Source organism: Idiotropiscis lumnitzeri, chromosome 14 (genome assembly GCF_059441095.1).
Source record: "Idiotropiscis lumnitzeri isolate Australia: NSW breed Sydney's pygmy pipehorse chromosome 14, RoL_Ilum_1.0, whole genome shotgun sequence".
Taxonomy (NCBI): Eukaryota; Metazoa; Chordata; class Actinopteri; order Syngnathiformes; family Syngnathidae; genus Idiotropiscis; species Idiotropiscis lumnitzeri.
In genome coordinates, this window is record NC_142404.1 from 3,014,603 (window position 1) to 3,036,624 (window position 22,022).

Sequence of the window (22,022 nt, forward strand, 5' to 3'; positions counted from 1 at the left end):
TGGATAAAGTACAATAGTAGTGTCGATTGCATCCTAGGACTGCACAATTTCACTAAAGCCCGCCCGTTAGTAGGTTTGACCCAATGTTCTTGTTAAAAAGTCTTGACAGCAGTCGGCAGGAAGGAGCGGCGAAATCTCTCCGTCACACAGCGTGGGTGTAACAGTCTATCACTGAAGGAGCTGTGGAGTGTTCTAAGTCATTGAGTGTCACTGTGGGCTGGGTTGTCCAGCATTGATGTCAGTTTCACCGTCATCCTCCTGCCCCCACTGAGTCCACAGAGTCCAGGGAGCAGCCCAGGACAGAGCTGGCCCTCCACACCAGTTTGTCCAGCCACTTTCTGTCCCGGCCCGAGATGCCTCCTGCCCAGGAGACCACTCCATAGAAAATGACAGATGAAACCACCGAGTCATAAAAGTTCCTGAGGAGTGTCCCCTGAACGCCAAAGGACCTCAGCCTCCTGAGTAGGCAGAGTCTGCTCAGACCCTTCCTCTAGAGAGCGTCTGTGTTGTCGCTCCAGTCCAGTTTATTGTTCAGATGAACACCCAGGTACTTGTAAGTTGAGACCCTCCCAACGTCTGATCCCTGGATATTCACTGGTTCAGGTGGAGAGTGTCAATGCTTGGAGAAACCCACCAGCTCTTTGGATTTCCCAGGATAGATTTGGAGGTGGTTCTTTTGACACCAGTCCACAAAACCCTGAGTAAGTTATCTGTACTGCCGATCGTCTCTGTCAGTGATGAGGCAGAAAATCGCAGAGTCATCAGAGAACTTCTGCAGGTGACAGGTAGGAGTATTGTATTTGTAGTCCGAGATGTAGAGCGTGAACAGGAAGGGAGCCAGAACAGTTCCCTGCGGCGCTCCCGTGCTGCAGAGGAACGTCAGACACAAAGTCCTGTGTTCTTACGTACTTGTGAGGTAGTCGTGGATTCATGTGATGAGGTGGTGGGCCACTCCCGCCTGCTCCTGCTTGTCTCCCAATAGGGTGGGGTGGATGGTGTTGAAAGCAATGGAGAAATCAAAGAATATGATCCTCACAGTGCTCCCCGCCTTCTCCAGGTGTGAGAGTGAAGTGTGGAGCAGGTAGATGATGGCTTCATCCACACTGATGCCAGGTTGGTGTGCGAACTGGAGTGGGTCCATCGAAGAGCTCATCAGGGGGCGGAGATGGACGAGGACCAGTCTCTCCAGGGTCTTCATCAGGCGAGATGTCAGCACCACTGGTCTGAAGTTGTTGAGCTCCTTTGGGTGGGGGGTCTTTGGAACAGGAAACAGGCAGGATGTTTTCCACAGCTGGGGGACTCTGCCCAGCTTCAGGCTCAGGTTGAACATGTGCTGGACGATTCCACGCAGCTGGTCTGCGCAGAATTTGAGGAGCTGGTAGCTAATCCCATCTGGACCCGCTGCCTTCCTCGCCTTCATCTTCCTCAGCTGGTTCTTCACCTGAGATGTTGTGAGGAACAAGGCTGAGCAGGAGGAAGTGATGGTTGTCTGATGTGGCTGGGAACTGAAGACTGTGGGGAGGGGAGGGGAGAGGGTCTCGTTCGCAGCAGGAGGAGGGGTTGGTGGGGTCTGCAGCAGGGGAGACTGAGCGGGGGCAGGCATCTGATCGAACCTATTGAAAAATAGGTTCAACTCATTTGCCCACTGAAGGGCCCCCCCCCCTTCTGGGTCTTTGGTTGTCCGAGGCCTGAGATGGTCTTCAGGCCCCTCCAGATATCCCTGGCATTATTAGTCTGCATCTGTTCCTCCATCCGCATCCTGTAGGACTTTTTCCCCTCTCTGATCCTCCTTCTCAGCAGATGTAGCACTCTCTTCAGCTCCTTCTTGTCGCCTGACACAAAAGCCCTCTTTTTCTCCTTCAGGAGAACTTTAATGTCCGCTGTGATCCAGGGTTTGTTGTTGGAGGAACATCTTACTGTCCTGGTGGGTATGGTGTTCTCCATGCAGAAATTAATATAGTCTGTATTTGTGTCCGTTAGACCATTTAATGTCCTCCCCGTGGGCTTCGCTGAATACTTCCCACACAGTTGTGTTAAAACAGACCTTTAAGGCCTCCTCGGCTTTTCCGGAACATCTCTGAACTGAACCGTGTCACAGCTGGCTGCCTGCGGACCAGAGGTTTGTATACTGGCAGGAGAGCCACTAAGTTGTGATCAGCTTTGCCCAGTGGGGGGGAGGGAAAGTGGTGTGTACGCCTCCTTGGTGTTGGCATAGAAAAGGTCCAATATTTTATTGTCTCTGGTGTGGCAGGTGACATATTGTGTGAATGAAGGCAGAGAGGAGGAAGGAGAAGATAAGATAAGATGTCCTTTATTAGTCCCACAATGGGGAAATTTGAGGTGTTGCAGCAGCAAAGATATAGATTACACAGAGTCGGCGGCGTAATGTAGCCGTTAATGTACAACATTAGCAGCAGACATTCATAAAAAGCATGCAAATATACACAGTATAAACGTATCAAAGTGTACGGAAACACTCCTAATGCCTGTCCATTATACAGTGGGGGAAACGCTGTAATGATAAAAACTACTGAATGATTGAAAATACTGCAATGATAAAAATATTGCAATGATAAAAGTACTGTAATGGTAAGAGTACTGAAATGATAGAAAAGTACTGCAATGATAGAAAATACTGCAATGATAAAATATACTGCTATGGTAAAAGTACTGTAATAGTAAAAGTACTGCAACGATAGAAAAATACTGCAATGATAAAAGTACTGTAATTGTAAAAGTACCGCAATGATAGGAAATACTGCAATGATAAAAGTACTGCAATGATAAAAGTACAGTGAACCCCCGGTTATCGCGGTTAATGGGGACCGAGACCACCCGCGAAAACTGAAAATCCGCGAAGTAGCGTCGCACCTTCAAAAAAAAAAAAAAAAAAAAAGACAAAAAAAAACACCGTGTATATATATACTTCGCACCTATATATATATATAAATATATATAGGTGCGAAGTAGCGGCACACCTTCAAAAATGCTTAAAAAAAAAAAAATAAAATATATATATATATATATATATATATGTATATATATATATATATATACTGGTAGAGAGAGAGAGTGAAATTCATGTTATAACAAAAAAGAATTATTATTAAAACTTATTTTTTTATTCCCCAGCCATTATTTTTGTATTTATTCAATTACTTCTTTTTGTATTTATTTAATTACTTCGACTTTTACCTGCTGGTACGCCGTCCGGTGTGCCCTGTGAATGTTATGATCCTCCAGCAGAGCTGGAGGATTGAACAGGACTCTCCAAACGCAGACACGGGAAAAAAGGTGGTGATACAAAGATATTTATTATAATCACAATATAGTCAGTGTAATCAGCGCGTCTCGCAGCAGCTGACGAGACGATCGCTGGAGGAACGCCCACACAGCTGAAAAAACAAAAACACACGCGGCATTACAGGCACGGATCATGACAGGCACGGATCATGACAGGCACGGATCATGACAGGCACGGATCATGACTGTGAAATGAAAGGTGGCATTCTTCATTTATTTATTTATTCATTCATAACTGACAGCCTCGCGCTCCGCCGGTGCCCGGGCGGAAGGTGCTCCTCTTCGGCTTACTGTGACGCGAGCATGCCCTCCTCCTCGGGAGCTTCCATTCGGTTAAACTTAGGGGCCGCTTGGAACCGCCCGTGCCCGGGGAAGGTTCTCATCTACGGCTTAACTGCCACGCACGCCGGCCGGAGCTCTGATACGGTCCGAACCGCGCGAAACGTCACCACCAATCGTGTCCGGGGGAACCTGCTCTTCTTCGTCTACTCTCTTCTTCGTCCACTCTTCTCTTCGGCGCACGCCGGCCGTCTAACCGCTTCAGCGCCCCCTTGTGCCGCTCGGCGAAACTACAATGCCCCCGAATATTTTTTAGACCCGCGAAGCACTGAACCCGCGAAAGGTGAACCGCGAAGTAGCGGGGTTTCACTGTACTGTAATAGTGAACATCCTGCAATGGTAGAAATACTGCAGTGATAGAAGTACTGTAATAAGAATACTGTAATGGTAAACAAATACATCATTGGTCAATATTTAAGTACACCATTGGCTGAAAGTACAGTAGTAGTGTATATTGCATCCTAGGACTGCACAATTGCACTAATGCCCTACCGTTTGTAGGCCTGACCCAATGTTCTTGTTAAAAAGTCTGACAGCAAATCTCTCTTTGGTACAGCGAGGGTATAACAGTCTATCACTGAAGGAGCTGTGGAGTGTTCTCAGGGTGTCATTGAGTGGGTGGGCTGGGTTGTCCAGCATTGATGACAATTTTGCCGTCATCCTCCTGCCCCCCACTAAGTCCACAGAGTCCAGGGAGCAGCCCAGGACAGAGCTGGCCCTCCTCACTCGTTTGTCCAGTCTCTTTTTGTCCCGGCCCAAGATGCCTCCTGCCCAGGAGACCACTCCATAGAAGATGACTGATGAAACCACTGAGTCATCGAAGTTCCTGAGGAGTGTTCCCTGAACGCCAAAGGACCTCAGCCTCCTGAGTAGGAAGAGTCTGCTCTGACCCTTCCTATAGATAGCGTCTGTGTTGTCGCTCCAGTCCAGTTTATTGTTCAGATGAACACCCAGGTACTTGTAAGTTGAGACCCTCTCAACGTCTGTTCCCTGGATATTCACTGGTGCAGGTGGAGAGTGCCGACGCTTGCGAAAATCCACCACCAGCTCTTTGGATTTCCCAGCGTTGATTTGGAGGCGGTTCTGCTGACACCAGACCACGAACCCCTGCGTAACCCCTCCGTACTCCCGATCGTCACCGTCCGTGATGAGGCCAACAATCACAGAGTCATCAGAGAACTTCTGAAGGTGACAGGTTGTGGAATTGTATTTGTAGTCCGAGGTGTAGAGGGTGAACAGGAAGGGAGCCAGAACAGTTCCCCGCGGCGCTCCCGTGCTGCAGAGGAGCACGTCAGACACACAGTCCTGTGTCCTCACGTACTGTGGCCGGTTTGTGAGGTAGTCGTGGATCCATGTGATGAGGTGGTGGGCCACTCCCGCCTGCTCCAGCTTGTCTCCCAATAAGGCGGGCTGGATGGTGTTGCAAGCACTTGAGAAATCAAAGAACATGATCCTCACCGTGCCCCCCGCCTTCTCCAGGTGGGAGAGTGAAGTGTGGAGCAGGTAGATGATGGCATCATCCACACTGATGCCAGGCTGGTATGCGAACTGGAGTGGGTCCATTGAGGAGCTGATCAGGGGGTGCAGATGGACGAGGACCAGTCTCTCCAGGGTCTTCATCAGATGAGACGTCAGCGCCACTGGTCTGAAGTTGTTGAGCTCCTTCGGATGGGGTGTCTTTGGAACCGTAACCTGGCAGGATGTTTTTCACAGCTGGGGGACTCTGCCCAGCTTCAGGCTCAGGTTGAACATGTGCTGGACGATTCCACACAGCTGGTCTGCGCAGGATTTGAGGAGCTGGGAGCTAATCCCATCTGGGCCTGCTGCCTTCCTCGCCTTCATCTTCCTCAGCTGATTCTTCACCTGAGATGTTGTGACGAACAAGGCTGAGCAGGAGGAAGTGGTGGTTGTCTGATGAGGCTGGGAACTGGAGCCTGTGGAGAGAGAGAGGGGAGAGAGAGGGGGAGAGAGGGTCTCGTTCGCAGTGGCAGGAGGGGTTGGTGGGGGCTGCAGCAGGAGAGCCTGAGCGGGGTCAGGCATTTGATCAGACCTATTGAAAAATAGGTTCAACTCATTTGCCCACTGAAGCTCCCCCCCTCTGGGTCTTACCTGGTTGTCCGTGGCCTGAGATGGTCTTCAGGCCCCTCCAGACATCCCTGGCATTATTAGTCTGCATCTGTTCCTCCATCCGCATCCTGTAGGACTTTTTCCCCTCTCTGATCCTCCTTCTCAGCAGATGTAGCACTCTCTTCAGCTCCTTCTTGTCGCCTGACACAAAAGCCCTCTTTTTCTCCTTCAGGAGAACTTTAATGTCCGCTGTGATCCAGGGTTTGTTGTTGGAGGAACATCTTACTGTCCTGGTGGGTATGGTGTTCTCCATGCAGAAATTAATATAGTCTGTATTTGTGTCCGTTAGACCATTAATGTCCTCCCCGTGGGCTTCGCTGAATACTTCCCACACAGTTGTGTTGAAACAGACCTTTAAGGCCTCCTCGGCTTTTCCGGAACATCTCTGAACTGAACCGTGTCACAGCTGGCTGCCTGCGGACCAGAGGTTTGTACACAGGCAGGAGAGCAACCAAGTTGTGGTCAGCTTTGCCCAGCGGGGGGAGGGGCAGTGATGTGTACGCCTCCTTGGTGTTGGCATGGAAAAGGTCCAATATTTTATTGTCTCTGGTGTGGCAGGTTACATATTGTGTGAATGAAGGCAGAGAGGAGGAATGAGAAGCATGATTGAAGTCACCAGAGATAAGGAGCAGGGCATTTGGGTGCTGTGTTTGTAGCCTGCTCACAACTGCAGTCAGTACGTCACAGGCTGTCTCACTGTTAGCAGAGGGTGGCACGTACACCGCCACCGCGATCACATGACTGAACTCTCGCGGTAAATAGAACGGACGCATGCTAACAGCTATCAGCTCAATGCCCCGACTGCAAAGTTGATCCTTAACAGTAATGTGCCCAGTGTTACACCATCTATCATTAACAAACACAGCCAGCCCCCCGCTTTCCTCTTACCGCTCTCCAGTGTCCTTTCCGCGCGTAGTATTTGGAAGCCGTCCAATTCCACGACGGCGTCCGGCGTGAGCTCTGTTAGCCACAACTCCGTGAACACCAGCAAGCTAGCCTCCCGGACAATCCTCTCGTGCCGGGTTAGCGCTCTTAGCTCGTCCATTTTATTGGGGAGGGATCTAACATTCCCCATAATAACGGACGGGAGGACAGGGTGGTATCGTCTCCTCCTTGCCTGGCGTTTAGCCCCCGCACAACATCCCCGTCTCTTCCTCCTCAGCTCGCGGGGGATATCGGGTCTCGCTCCGGGAGCCGACGCGGGGTTAGCACGGAGTGCTAACAGCTGATCTCTTGAGTACACGATCGATCCGTAGCTCCGAGTTTCGTCTCCGGACACGATCGCGCAAAAAACAGCCCCCAACAGCAGTAAAACCACCACAAGTTGTATGTCCATTGCTGAGATGAGGTAAAAAATAAAATAAAACAGGGTAAAGGGAAAAAACACACGAAAAAGGCTCGATAGTGAGCCACGCTGCTGTAAACAGGCAGCCACTCGCGCGGCGCCGGAACCGGAAACCATGATTGAAGTCACCAGAGATGAGGAGCAGGGCATTTGGGTGCTGTGTTTGTAGCCTGCTCACAGCTGCAGTCAGGATGTCACAGGCTGACTCACTGTTAGCAGAGGGGGGTACGTACACCGCCACCGCGATCACATGACTGAACTCTCATGGGACGTAGTACAGGCGCATGCTAACAGCTAGCAGCTCAATGTCCCGACTGCAAAGTTGCTCCTTAATAGTGATGTGCCCAGGGTTACACCATCTATCATTAACAAACACAGCCAGCCCTCTTCCTATTCTCTTACCGCTTTCCAGTGTCCTGTCCACACGTAGGATTTGGAAGCCGTCCAATTCCACAACGGCGTCCGGCGTTTGCTCTGTTAGCCACAACTTCGGGTTAGCGCTGTTAGCTCGTCCATTTTATTAGGAAGGAATCTAACAAATAAAAACAAGGTCAAGGTATAAACACACGAAAAAGGCTCAACGGTGAGCTGGAGCTGCTGAAACGGGCTGCCACTCGCACAGCGCCGCCTGATTACCACTGCTCTAAAACATATGAAATTGTGCGGTACCAGCAATGTCAAGAACAACAGGTAGAAGAGCCAACATGAGGTCACTTTAAGTGACATCAACTTCTATTTTGTGATTTCTTTGAGGAAAACAACAATCTGAGCTACAACAAATAAATAAACATACACAAAAATTATTTTGTGGATAGTTAGAAGAAATCTTAAAATAAAGACTAAATATCCAATAGTTAACGGATTAAAGAATATACTTTGAAAAGAATATACAGTGATGAATGATTTTTGTTCAATTTTACCAAGATTTCATGTGGACGTGTTTACTTTTATGTTTATTTTTTTCTTTGCTATATTATCTACTTTAATAAGTTGAGCAAATCACATACAAAATATAGACACAAATATCAGCACAAAATAAGGCAATTTATTATATGACCAATTTTAAAGTTTTGCTACATTTTTGTCCTTAAATCCACCTCACTCACTTATGGGACCAGGATAATCCTGCTTTTTGTTGTTGTTGTTGTTTAGTATTTTTAATAAATGTATTCTGGTCCTACTGAAATGTTTAGGACAACTCAAGATGAAAAGTCATGGCAAATGTTTGTCATAGTCAACCTTCACTCTCATTTCACCCTGAGCATTCCTTGTAACACAGTGAGCATCATCAGCCATGCACACAGAAACCAAATCAGCATCACCATGAATCAAATTCGCCAGAAAAATGAAGATTAAAGATTTACTGCCACTTTTTGTCGGGAATCAGCCCAAATTGATTTGAATTGTCCATAAGTCAATATATCTAGATTGAAATTTTGTAAGCGGCACGGTGGCCGACTTGTTAGCACGATGGCCTCACAGTGAGAGACAGCATCGGGCGTGGGTTCAATCCCAGCTCCGGCCATCCTGTGTGGAGTTTGCATGTTCTCCCCGTGCCTGCGAGGGTTTCCTCCGGATACTCCGGTTTCCTCCCACATAAAAAAAAAAACATGCATGGCAGGCCGATTGAACACTGTAAATTGTCCCTAGGTATGAGTGTGAGTGCGGATGGTTGTTCGTCTCTGTGTGCCCTGCAATTGGCTGGCAACCAGTTCAGGGTGTTCCCCGCCTACTGCCCGAAGATAGCTGGGATGGGCTCCAGCACCCCCCGCGACCCTAGTGAGGAGAAGCGGTACACAAGATGGATGGATGGATGGAATTTTGTAATAATCTTATTTTTTTAATAAACTATGACTTCCGTATTTGTTTGTATTTCAGTATTATCTAATACCAAATTATGAAGTGAAGAGCGACTTGAGTGATGCTTTTCATCAACAAAAGGTTAACTAGGTATATTTAAATAGTAAACGACAGGAAGTGTTGAGCTAGATAATAATCCTCAAGAAAGATTTTAAGGACTTGCCTTCGCCCAGTAAATAAGGGAATTTGCTCAAATTTACACCCTTTAGATCTCGTAGGTGTCAAACTCATTTTTGTGAACGGGTCACATTGTAGTTATGGTTTCCTCAGAGGGCCGTCATGACTGTGAACCCAGATAAATCTATGATCACCTTACATTATCGCATACACATAACAAATTGACGGAAGCCCAGTTTTGAAATCAGGAGCCAGTGAGTGTTTGTTCAACAATTTTTTCAATTAATTTTAAAAGGGGAGGATTGCTAAAAAATAAATGGCAATATAAAATTGTATTGTATTGAATTGTATCTCATATCTCAATGTTGTCAAAAGTGAAGAAAATGTGCTGGAAACAGGAACTTGATGCACGTGATGTGGGCCACACAAAAATTAGGTCGCGAGCCAAATCTGGCCCCCGGGCCTTGAATTTGACACCTGTGCTTTAGACGTTCATATTCAAAGGCTTTGTTGAAAAGTAATCACAGTTGCTCAGGACTCAGGTAACAACCACACACGACTCACCTTTTTTTTTAGTTTGGTCAAGCCATTATTAAAAGTTACCTGAGCCACGAGCAACTGTGATGTAATTTTCAGTAGATAGCAAGTGGCAAAATGACCTTCTCTTTTTCGTGAACACACTTCCCATTCGTGATCCCTGATTCGAATCATACGCCGGTGATTCAAGAATCCACCAGTTTTTGATGAAACCACACCAATCAGCGTGAGCATTGTGTAAAGACACAAGACAAGACCAGTGTGCTAGGCCACTCAAATGTCCATTTCTTGCCGAGTCACCTCGGTCATGCAAAACACGTTGATGTCAGCCATGTCTAAGGCAGAGAATCGGATGTAGCAATGGATCGATTCATTTTGATTAGATTTTTAACAAACATTTGTCTCAGAGACCCTCATCTGAAAAAGTAAAGATACAAAGGCTATGTTGACATTTTTTTCCTTTAATTTATCCACAGTTGAATCACATTTTCACATTCAGAGCCAAAACAAGAGCAATTTGTATGAATCTGGCATTGACACGGAATAAAGTGGAGCAAATACCTGCAATTTCTTACTCAATGATGTGTAGTTGGTGGAAAAAAAGGAATGAATGCTTTCTCTTCTCCCGACTCGTAACCCAAATTTAGGATGTCATAAATTGACTCCAATTCCACTCCACACACGGTAAAACCTTTGTAAAGTCTACTAGAGAATCATAACTTTTCAGAGCTAAAAAGCTAGTTCAAATGGCTTGCATATCTACATTTCAACACACATAAAATCACAATGTATTCAACATAAACAAATGATTTTACTCCGCAAAATTATTACAATGCAACATAAATTAAACCTAGCTCATTTCAAAACATGATGGATCCACAAAGAAGCATCAAACAAGATGGACAGACACCAGCATGGAGGACACCTCAATGTGTCCACATCCATCAATCTCTGGTGCACGTGGCCGACTTCTTAGCAGGACACGTGCTCATTGCAAATCTCCCTCATGCCTTCCGCCAGAGTCAGCCCACTGCCTGTTTTTGGAGTGGGAGGGTGTGGTTCAGTACAAGAATGGCACCTTGACTAATAAGTCAAAATCAATTTACTCGTACAAACTGAAACTCCAAGTCAGATGAAGTTGGAATATTATGTAAAGATGAATAAAAACACAATAAAATTCACACAATAAGATTAGCAAATCCTTTTCAAACTTTCTTCAGTTGAATACAAAAAGACACTGCATTTAATGTACAAACTGGTATACTTTAATGTTTGTTTGTTTTTTTTAATTTATTTTAATTTTTTGCACATATCCGTCTTTTTTAAGAAATTACAACAAAAAACTGAAACTCAAACATAATCTGCCATAGGGAGCAGGTTGAGGTACGAACGTAAAGATGTACCTCTAGGTGTATTATACAACACGGAAACATTTAGAGAAATATTAATTTAAGTCAGTTTTCATTTTTTTGTGAATGTATTTTTCCTCACTTATTTGCTTATAAAGAACCAGGCTGTAACCCCTTTATTAATTTGGGGATTCCACTTTACTCAAAGGCTGCAGGTGTCCGACAAATGCAAAACCAATTCTAACAGTTGTGGCTGGGAAATGACAACAAAGCTGCTATTGTATGTAGTTCATTTTTGGGGGGTGGTTAATGAGCTGCTTCAACTTGTCTTTCCCATTTCTTATGATTTTCTTAGTCACCTGCACATACCTCGAAAAGGCTAGCAAGGTCCTTTAAATTTACGTATGTGCCATTTCAGGTTCACTGTTGATGTTATTAGAGTCCATATTTGCCTTTTCAAACTGGGTGGGCAAAACTTACACAAAAATGTTTATTTATTTATTTTTTTGCTAAATCCTCAGACTTTTCTCAAAATATGAGTTAATGAACTTTGTTGATTGAAATTTAGGCACAGCTCTCTGTGTAGTATTATAAATAATGAAAATTAAACATCACCTATTAGATGTTAGCATAATAAGAGAGTCTTCTAAACACCACTCATGTAACCACATAAAAAAAATACACATATTTTTCTTTATATTGTTTAGTCACCCTTTTTATGTCAACATTGATAGTAATTTTGTAATTTTAATTAAGAGGTTTGACTTTTCACTCCCCAAAATGCAGTTGTCATGTAAACTAATGGACTATACTTATTTTTAGTAGAATGTAATTGCAGACAACTGTGAATTGCATAGAGTAGCTGTATGAAAGTACATGCCTTCAAAATACCTCAAAAAGGAAGTTGCAACAGATAAATTCCTAAAAAATAGTTGCGCCCATTATTTGGGTTTGTTACTCAGCCGTTATTGAGAATTTTGTCTTTTCAATATCCATAATACCAATGTCATGTAAACAAAAAGAAAGACGTTTATATTACGTTATCCAAGTTGTATTTCTGCTGACCGATGTTTTGGCTGGCCTGTCCTAGTTATTTTTTGCATGTTCAACCTCCAAAATGTTGATGTCACTGTCCATTGGTCTTTGTGATTGTTGGGCTCCAGTCGTAATAAACTACATGGCTCTATGGCATCTCTGGCATAGAAGGGCAATAACTAACGTGGCATATGCAGTAATTTAGCATACCACATGGTAATGAAACAGGTCACAGAAACCTATTGAGATCCAATTACCGTATTTTCCGGTCTATAAGTCACTACTTTTTACCTAGATTTTGAACCATGAGGCTAAGACAGCGGTGCAGCTTTTCTGCGGATTTTCTTTCAACAGTAGGGGCGCTCTATAGTACAGAAAGTACGCTAAATAAGTCTAGATTTTTTTTTCTCTTGAGTCTGTTCTGTTTTAATTAGCAAAATTGTTGAAGTTTTAAAAGGCACTGTTTTAAGAATCTCCTTATGTACCTTTATGTGCATTTACAGTACAAAAATTTTTTTCAACATAGAAAACTGCGGCTTATCGCCTGGTGTGTTTTTTTTTGTTTTTTTTTAAAAAGGACTTGCTGTGGTTTATATACAGGTGAGTCTTATAGTCTGTCTTGAGCTAATGTAATATTACCAGGCTTAATAATAGATGTACAGTTGTAAAGCATGTTATTATTGTGGTCGTAGTTTGCATTGTGCAATGCCTCATACTGAGATTGTGTTGCTCATATTTGGACCTATTTCATCGCGCTAAATACTTGACCAACGTATTAAAAACACCTCACATTTAACTGCAAGCACCATCATAAAGATTTTGTCCAATATGAAATCTCTCACTCATATAATTTGTGCAGAAGATGTACTTCAACTCACCATCCATCCATTATCCAAACCGCTTATCCTCACAAGGGTCACAGACGTCATGCTAATAATAATCAAGTTGAATTGAAATTTGTGCAATTGCTACTACTCAAAATCTGTTAGGGGAATTGCCTGTCTTGAATTATGTACAATAACATCGCAATAATTGTCTATTTCTGTGGTTGGATGTTAACCAACCATCAGAGTCATGTGACAGCCAACCTGACAATCCTATGATGTAATCCCGATGAGATCATCGAAGGCTGAATAACTGAAGTCATAAAGGCTTATGTTTGGTCAATGAAGGCAGCATGTGTATGCATTGAAGGCTGTGTTTTTAGTTTTAAAAGCCAACGCCCAGTCATGAAGGCCTATGTTTACAAGCCACCATCCACACACAAAATTTGTTATTTGCATGTCAATAAAATTTGCCGCCATGAGAGTTGAGAAATAATGACCTTAATAAGGAAGGATAATAGATATCATTTAACACACTTTAAGATTAGGAGATGGAATCAGACAACAACTCAACAGAAACTAATGAAAAGTCTAATTTATCTTTCTCTGGGTTGGTGGATAGCCTGAACAATAATGACAGTGAGAGGCAAATAGAAAATGAGTCTTCAGATGCTAAGGATGACTCCTTGCATAGTGATCAGGCACAAGAAGCCGCAAAGTATGGAAGTGGTCCAGAGGCAGGCACGCCCATATTCGTGGATCCCTATGACGACATGCAGGGTTTAATCAAAAGACGAGAGTCAAGTTATGTAGCGGATGATAGTGTCACATCCGATGAAAAATTGGACTATGTCATGCAATCTTCTCCTCTTGAGGAGCAAATGTGCACAGGTGATCAAGAAGACCAGGTTGTACTAAGAGAATCAACCCCAAAAATCACAGAACATCACAGCAGTTCTACCGCCTCATCTCCTGCCTCAATTTGTTTGGATGATGAAGTCCAGGCTGCAATAAAGACAGCCTCCACAACCATTTATAAGGGCTTTGTTCAATACGTCGATGCTAACAAACATGCACAAGTGGCATCCAAATCCTTAAAACCATCACCCCAAGATGACCAGAACAGAAATGTGTCACCGGCCACCCATTGTGAGGAATTAAATCCTGAGGATAGTGATTTGGAACTACCAGCCGGTGTATCATCCAAATCATCCCAAGAGGTACACAGTGGAGAACTATCTTCTGTCTCCACTGACCTGGTTTTGACCACAGAAACTTCGAGGAATGTAAGCAGCCCAACCTCCATATGTTCCAGTGACAGCCCAGGTAGTAAAAAAACACACTGGAGCCCCATTGGTCAAGAATTAGATCACAATAAGTTTGTAACAACAGAAGAAAAGGTGGGAGAGGAGCAGTACAGTGAAGCGACAGTACCCTTCAACTCTGCTTCTCAGGAGTCAAATCCTGTGGAGGTTCACAATGCTTTAGATGATAAGATGCCATCAAAATCCTTCAGTCCATTACCACGAGAAGCACAGTATAGAGAGGGAACATCGTCCTCAAGCTCTTACAGTCAGGAGTTAGTTCCTGTGGTTGATCAGGATTTAGATGAGAAGAAGCGATTGAAATCTTTGACGCCATCACCACAAGACAAGCAGTATGGGAAGGCAAGCCCACCCGCAACCTCTGCTTGTCAGGAGTCGGATTCTGTAGAGGTTGATAGTGATGTGAATGAAGAGAAACCATTCAAATTATTGAGTCTGTCACCAAGAGAGGAGCACCGTGGTGATGCAACACCACCCTCTATCTCTATTGGTCACGGGTTTGACACTCTCGATGTTTACAGCGATGTGGATCAAGAACAGTCAAAATCCTTAAGTCTTTCACCAAAAGAGAAGCAGGGTGGGGAGAAAACTCCATCCCCAACGTCTGCTTGTCAGCAGTCAGATTCTGCAGCAGTTGATAGTGATCTGGATGAAGAGAAACAATCAAAATCCTTAAGTCTGTCACCAAGACAGAAGTATGGGGATGCAACACCACCCTCTATCTCTACTGGCCAGGGTTTTGATTTTCTGCATATTGATAGTGATTTGGATGAAAAACAACGGTCAAAATCTTTGAGTCTATCACCAAAAGAGGAGCATTATGGGGATACAACACCAACCTCTATGTCTATTGATCGGGAGTTTGAGCCCCTTGATGTTGACAGTAATGTGGATGAAGTAAAACGGTCAAAATTCTTAAGTCTATCACCAAAAGAAGAGCAGTATAGGGATGTAACACCACCCTCAACTTCTTCTTGTGGAGTATCTGATCCTGTGAATGGTTACAGTGATGTTGATGAAGAGAAACAATCAAAATCATTGAGTCTATCACCAAGACATGAGCAGTATCGAGATGCAACACCTCCCTCCACCTCAACTGGTCAGGATCCTCTTGATGTTTACAGTGATGTGGATGAAGAGAAAATCTCAAAATCCTTGAGTCTATCACCCAAGTATGAGCAGTATAGTGATGCAACACCATTCTCTATCTCTACTGGTCAGCAGTTCGAACATGAGAGGGATGACAGTGAAGCGGAAGAAGAGAAAACATCAAAAGCCATGAGTCTTTCACCAACAGGTGAGCAGTATGCGACTGTAACACCACCCTCTACCTCTACTGGTCAGGATCTTCTGGATGTTAACAGTGATGTGGATGAAGAGAAACCATCAAAATCCTCGAGCCTATCACCAAAAGGTGAGCAGTATGGGAACCCAACATCACCCTCTACCTTTCCTGGCCAACATCCTCTGGATGTAAACAGTGATGTGGATGAAGCGAAATCATCAAAATCCTCAAGAGTATCACCAAGAGGTGAGCAGTATGGGAATGCAACACCACCCTCTACCTCTCCTGGCCAACATCCACTGGACGTTAACAGTGATGCGGATGAAGCGAAATCATCAAAATCCTCAAGGATATCACCAAGACGTGAGCAGTATAGTGATGCAACACCATTCTCTATCTCTACTGGTCAGCAGTTCGAACATGAGAGGGATGACAGTGAAGCGGAAGAAGAGAAAACATCAAAAGCCATGAGTCTTTCACCAACAGGTGAGCAGTATGCGGCTGTAACACCACCCTCTACCTCTACTGGTCAGGATCTTCTGGATGTTAACAGTGATGTGGATGAAGAGAAACCATCAAAATCCTCGAGCCTATCACCAAAAGGTGAGCAGTATGGGAACCCAACATCACCCTCTACCTCTCCTGGCCAACATCCTCTTGATGTAAACAGTGATGTGGATGAAGCGAAATCATCAAAATCCTCAAGAGTATCACCAAGAGGTGAGCAGTATGGGAATGCAACACCACCCTCTACCTCTCCTGGCCAACATCCACTGGACGTTAACAGTGATGCGGATGAAGCGAAATCATCAAAATCCCCAAGGGTATCACCAAGACGTGAGCAGTATAGGAATGCAACACCACCCTCTACCTCTCCTGGCCAACATCCTCTGGATTTTAACGGTGATGTAGATGAAGAGAAATCATCCAAATCCTCAAGAATATCACCAAGAGGTGAGCAGTATGGTGATTCAACACCACCCTCTTCCTCTACTGGTCAGGATCATCTGAATGTTAACAGTGATGGTGAAGAAGAGAAATCAAAATCCTCAAGAGTATCGCCAAAAGGTGAGCAGTATGGGGATGCGACACCCCCCTTGACCCCTCCTGGGCAACATCCTCTGGATGTTAGCAGTGATGTGGATGAAGTAAAATCATCAAAATCTTTAAGAGTATCACCAAGAGGTGAGCAGTATGGGAATGCAACACCACCCTCTACCTCTTCTGGTCAGGATCCTCTGGATGTTAGCAGTGATGTGGGTGAAGCAAAACTATTAAAATCCTTGAGTCCATCACCAAGAGGTGAGCAGTACGGGGATGCAACATCACCCTCTACCTCTACTGGCCAGGATCTTCTAGATGTTAACAGTGATGTGGATGAAGACAAACCGTCAAAATCAGTGAGTCTATCACCAAGACAAGAGCCATGTAGTGATGCAATACCCCCCTCTACCTTTCTTGGTCCGGAGTTTGAACCTCTGGGGGTTAACAATGTTGAGGATGAAGAAAAAGCATCAAAATCCTTGAGTCTATCACCAAGTCAAGCTACTGGTCATGATCATCTGGATGTTGGTAGTGACTTGGATGAAAAGAAATCATCAATGTCACTGAGTCCATCATTAGTAGGGGAGCAAAAAGGGGATGGAACTCCACCCTTGAGCTCCACTCAGGAAGTAGCTATTGTGGAGGTTGATAGTGACTTGGGTGAGGAAAAAACATCAAAAACAACAAGCCCCTCGCGACTAGAGAAGGAGAAAAGGGGTAAAACTCCACCCAAGTTGGATTTTGTGACGACTGATGCTGAAAAGGAACTTGAGGAGGTTATAGTGTCAAAATCATCCAAAATCATGAGCGCATCACCACGAGAGAACATCACAGGAATATCCCCTGAAATAGATCTGGTTTCCCTCAAAGATTCAACACATGAATTCACAGCAGAAGGAAGCCATACCTCAGTGTGCTCCATTGATGATATAAAGGATGTGGATAAACTAGACTTAAGTTCCTCTAGTATAGAATTTGTTTCGATGGCATCATCAAAATCCTCCACAAGTTCATCTCCACGTGGGGCGCAGAATAAAGACTTGTGCGCCGTCCCAGAAAATGACCTCAAGTACTCACCTCCAGAACTCTTAAAACCTAAGACTGGCTCTCAAGCCTCATCCCCTACGTTAGTATGCTTGGATGTCGACATTCAGGCTGCCTCCACCTCCATCTGTGAGGGCTCCGTTCATCAAATTGGGATCACACAAAACGAAGACATTGCATCCAAATTGAGCCCATCTCCATCCAAACAGCAGCACGTAGGTGTTATACCTCGTCTGGCAACCACGTGTGAGCAGTTCAGGAAAGCAAACTTAATTCAAACAAGCCCACATGAGGAAACGCTTTCAGTACAAGAACTGTCGCAAAACACAGGTTCTGCATCACCCAGTGGCACCCAAGAACTCACCACTGAGACTACTGGCAGCGCTACTCATCAAGCGATGCAAATCGAACACCAAGCAGAAGTGCCATCAAAGTCATTGAAACATTCATTGCCAGAGATTACACTATCAATGCCACAAATTCTGGAAAAGTACTTCTGTGATGCAATGAAAACATGCTCCAACACCCTATTTCAGGCCCTATTGAATCAAGTAGAGGACTACTCGGAATCCACAAAAGTAGGCAGGGCGTCAACACACGAAGAAGACGTCCAATCTAAAACTCATGTTAGCCCTCTGGTAGTGCAGGAAGGGAATTCAACTTCAAAACTTTTGGAGCACGAGAGTTGCCACCGACAAACCACCAGAGACATTCTCGGTGAGTACTCTGCTGCGCTACAAACATGCTCCATCACTATATTTGAGGCTTTGCTTAGTCATGTTAGTTAATAATATCAGAAGAGAAGATGAGGCATCAAAAGTCACAAACCTGCAAGGAGAGCAGAGTGTGAAAATGTCATCTGTTGCAGAAGAACTTCCTGAAAACTCCATGGCAGTCCCAGATAGTACTCACGAGAACGCAGAGAACCTGGCTGGCTTTACAGACATCTTATCAAGACGTCAGCTGTGCAAAGTTCACCCAATTGCAACAGAATCAAAGGATGACAGTGAACACCCTTGTCCACACTACCTTTTTGAGGTTCCTGAGGATGAAAAGACAAAAGAGGCCACAGAGGCACAGTCAACTACCAAAGAAAACATTACAACCTCAACCCCAAAACATTTTCCTTGTGACACTCCTGAAAGCAATAAGAAGAGGAAACACAAACTGATGGCCTCACAAGATGTAAAAAGAACTCGAATGTTAAAGAAAAAAAATGTAGTTCATAGTTCAACACTGGGACTCTCGCAACTCCCAGAACCAGACACACCTCTCCCGGACAAAAAATGTTTTATAAGGTTGAAAAACTTCTTTGCCAGGTTGAGGAGGCGCAAAGTTTCTCCAGAGAAGAGCAAAATTGAAAAAATGGACACTTCGCTTAAAGCTCAGCAAAAAAAGACTAAAATCTCTTTTTTTAAGAGGCTTTGGAGAAAGATTTTTCGACGGTAAAATAGTAGCACTTCTTCAGTCAAGTACTTTCAATTCATCGTCATACTTGAAATGATGATCTGGGCCATGAGCATTGATAGCAAGACTTCTATTGACTAGTTTATCAGTATTTCCAGTGAGGAAGACTATGAACTGTAACTTCTTTGCTGGAATATGAATTACGGGAGCATGTCAGAACAGAGTCAACATTTGCTCTGTAGCACTCAAGCCGGAAAAAAAAATCATGAGAGGCTATGTTTTCCTCATACAATGTGAAGAAAACATAATTTCATTTTCTCAGTTGGAGATTCTGACGGAAGCAGGAAAAAGGAGAATGAAACTTGCCCCCCATATGTGTACCCGTTGCTTTTTCCATTTGTGTAACATTACTCCTTTGCTGCTACTTGTTTTTAGAGCTATTATGTTGTAGCTGGTGCTACAATGAACAATACCATCCTAGTAGCTGGTCAGCCAGGATTTCCACTTCTGGCTGTTCATCATTACTAAATTATAAATAAAGCAAAAAGACAATAACATTAGCTTACACTGTTGCTGTTATAACGCTGAATCTTGCAGTATCCTGCTTCAGAGTCTCACCTATACTGCACCTTACTTTCAGTCTCCTCTTGAGTAAAATGTGTCCCTGTCCCCATTATGCTTCATTGTTAGTACGTCTGACGAGCTCTAACATCGCAGAAGTAACATCACATCATTTTCCCACATCACGGCATTTACCACTAACACTGATGCAACTCCATTTTAGCCATGGTAAATCAACCTCACCAAACCAGTCAAAAGTTAGCACAATGCAGTCGGAAAGCAACACAAATGCCTGGAAACATGAAAACGTCAACTTTCTAGCAGAGCTCCAGAAAGGAAAATCTGGATGCTGCTAGAAGTCACCCCTGCACTGTCATTGGTTAAACCATGTCAGAATTTCTTATGTATCCAGAGATGGGCATTCCATCCCAGGGACAGAATGTTCCACCTATAATGGGGACGGAGGACGGATGATGTGAACTTTTTTAAAAACAATGGACTAAAGCAAGGACAAAAATAGGTTTTTGTCATTCCCTGTAATTGTCCGTGACCGGGTCAAGAAGCCACGGACGCTCGTTTCACTGACAATTGACAGAAACACCCCCAGCCTGTCTTGCTTGCGTAATTGCCAATACACCACTTCAGGGCGAGCGTGATATCATGACGCGTCGATTGTCGTGAGTTCACCATGTTTATATGCGGGAGGTTGTAACTTTCCTTTGCTTCAAGCAGACTAGAGGAGGAGCACTCCTCCTTTGTCAAAAAAGTTGATGCGTCGCCAGTCAGTCTCGTGCCCGACGGTGGTTGTGTTGGCAGCTAAATGCTATCTTGGTTGAGACTTAAACCATCCAATCTACTCACAAGATACTCCCACGATTTATGTTATTTATTTTGTGGAGGGTGGGGGTTGGTGACAGACTGGTGAAATGTAAGAACAGAAACGCTTTAAACGGACAAGGACGGACGTAGATGAAGGAAAATTGCTTTTTGAATAAGGATGAAGGGACTATGACTTAAGTATTTTTTTTCCATTTTTTATTTTTATTCTAGAGGTGTTGACACCTCTATTATGCCGTTGCAACCCACTCCTCAACATGTAACTTAAATACTTGATACACAACAAATTTAACTTGAAAAATGTGAAATGAAGAATACCAAGCTGGACGCTGTTAGAGGAACGGATCTACAAGCCCGGCAGTGGACAATTGTGGAGCAACGTTAGCTAATAACTATGTTAAAGTTTCAGTTTTTATCCTGAAATTAGCTTACCTTCACTAAAATACCGTGATACATTTTAGCCCAACGTACAATCCTGTAAAGATGTGTCCATTTAGACCGTATTCAAGAATCAATAAGTCTTTGAATTAAATATATTTAATATTTGGTGATTTTGCATCAATTCCAAGATATCATTCAAGTAAATATCTGTTACAAGCTTCGCAAAAAATAGTAGTTGAAAAACGTGATTAATCGTAATTAATCATGGAATTTTTTGATTAATTCCTTAAAAAAAGATTAATCACTACAGCACTAATATATATATATATATATATATATATATATATATATATATACATATATATTTACCCACACACACATAACTGGTACGCAGGTACGCATGCGCAACAGAAATCACGGATGCGTAACGTCATGTGCGTCACGATGCGCCTTTGCGTACCTGTATACACTGCCATCAATCCACTATCTCATCTGAAGCACAACGAACGAGGTGAAATATGCCCAAAAAAAACCCACAACAGACTTTAAGCAACTTTTTGGGTGTTTCACCACCAAAAAAGAAACGGCCAAGCGAATCTGAGCCAAACAAGAGAGTATTTTCTGAAAAGTGGCTTTAAGATGTGCTGTGGCTTGAAGCTAATGATGAGTGTACTGAAATGTGGTGCAAGATTTGCCGCTCACGTTCACATCCACGAAAAGAGCAAAGAGCACATGATTATTGCCAATAAACATGCTAGCCGAGAAGAAATAGCCAATGGTCCTCTTACGCGGTGGTGAGACAGACTCAACGACGAACAACGGCAACCTCTATCCTTGCCTTTCATAAAGCTAAGCATGCACGGCCCATGTCTTCCTATTCTGATTTTTCGGTCTACTTTTTGATGGATTGGAGGACGTCACAAAAACTGAACAGGAGATTGTTTACGCCGTGTCGGTGTCCAGTTACCCCAGACTCCGTTGGACTAATTGAACTGGGTGCTGATCAAACCGCACAAGCCATAACTGACGGACTAGTGAAACTTTTCGAGGACGCAGGCTTGGATAACTGGCCCGCTAAACTGGTTGCTGTGTGCACAGACGGTGCAGCTGTTAACGTTCGAGCGGACAACAACATTGTGCCGAAACTTAAGCAACTTGTTACAGTTGGAGGCTCCCTGGTGCACATTTTGTGCACTGCACACACTGGAGATCTGTGCCAAGTCAGCTGATCACGGTGTGCCTTAACTGTGACACATTTAAAGCTGATGCAGTTTTATTTACAGAAAGGTGGTGCAAAAAACA

The 22,022-nt window shown here is 44.0% G+C and overlaps 1 protein-coding gene across 1 annotated transcript; it reads left to right on the forward strand.

Annotated features, from left to right (window-relative positions):
- The first annotated feature begins 13,387 nt into the window (after positions 1–13,387).
- On the forward strand, positions 13,388–18,983 carry LOC148323142 (uncharacterized). The gene is made up of 5 exons (XM_088315648.1): positions 13,388–13,446; positions 13,660–14,082; positions 14,173–16,049; positions 16,749–18,251; positions 18,403–18,983. Exons 1-5 carry the CDS (start codon positions 13,388–13,390, stop codon positions 18,981–18,983), a joined length of 4,443 nt encoding a protein of 1,480 aa, XP_088171774.1.
- The last annotated feature ends 3,039 nt before the right edge of the window (positions 18,984–22,022 follow it).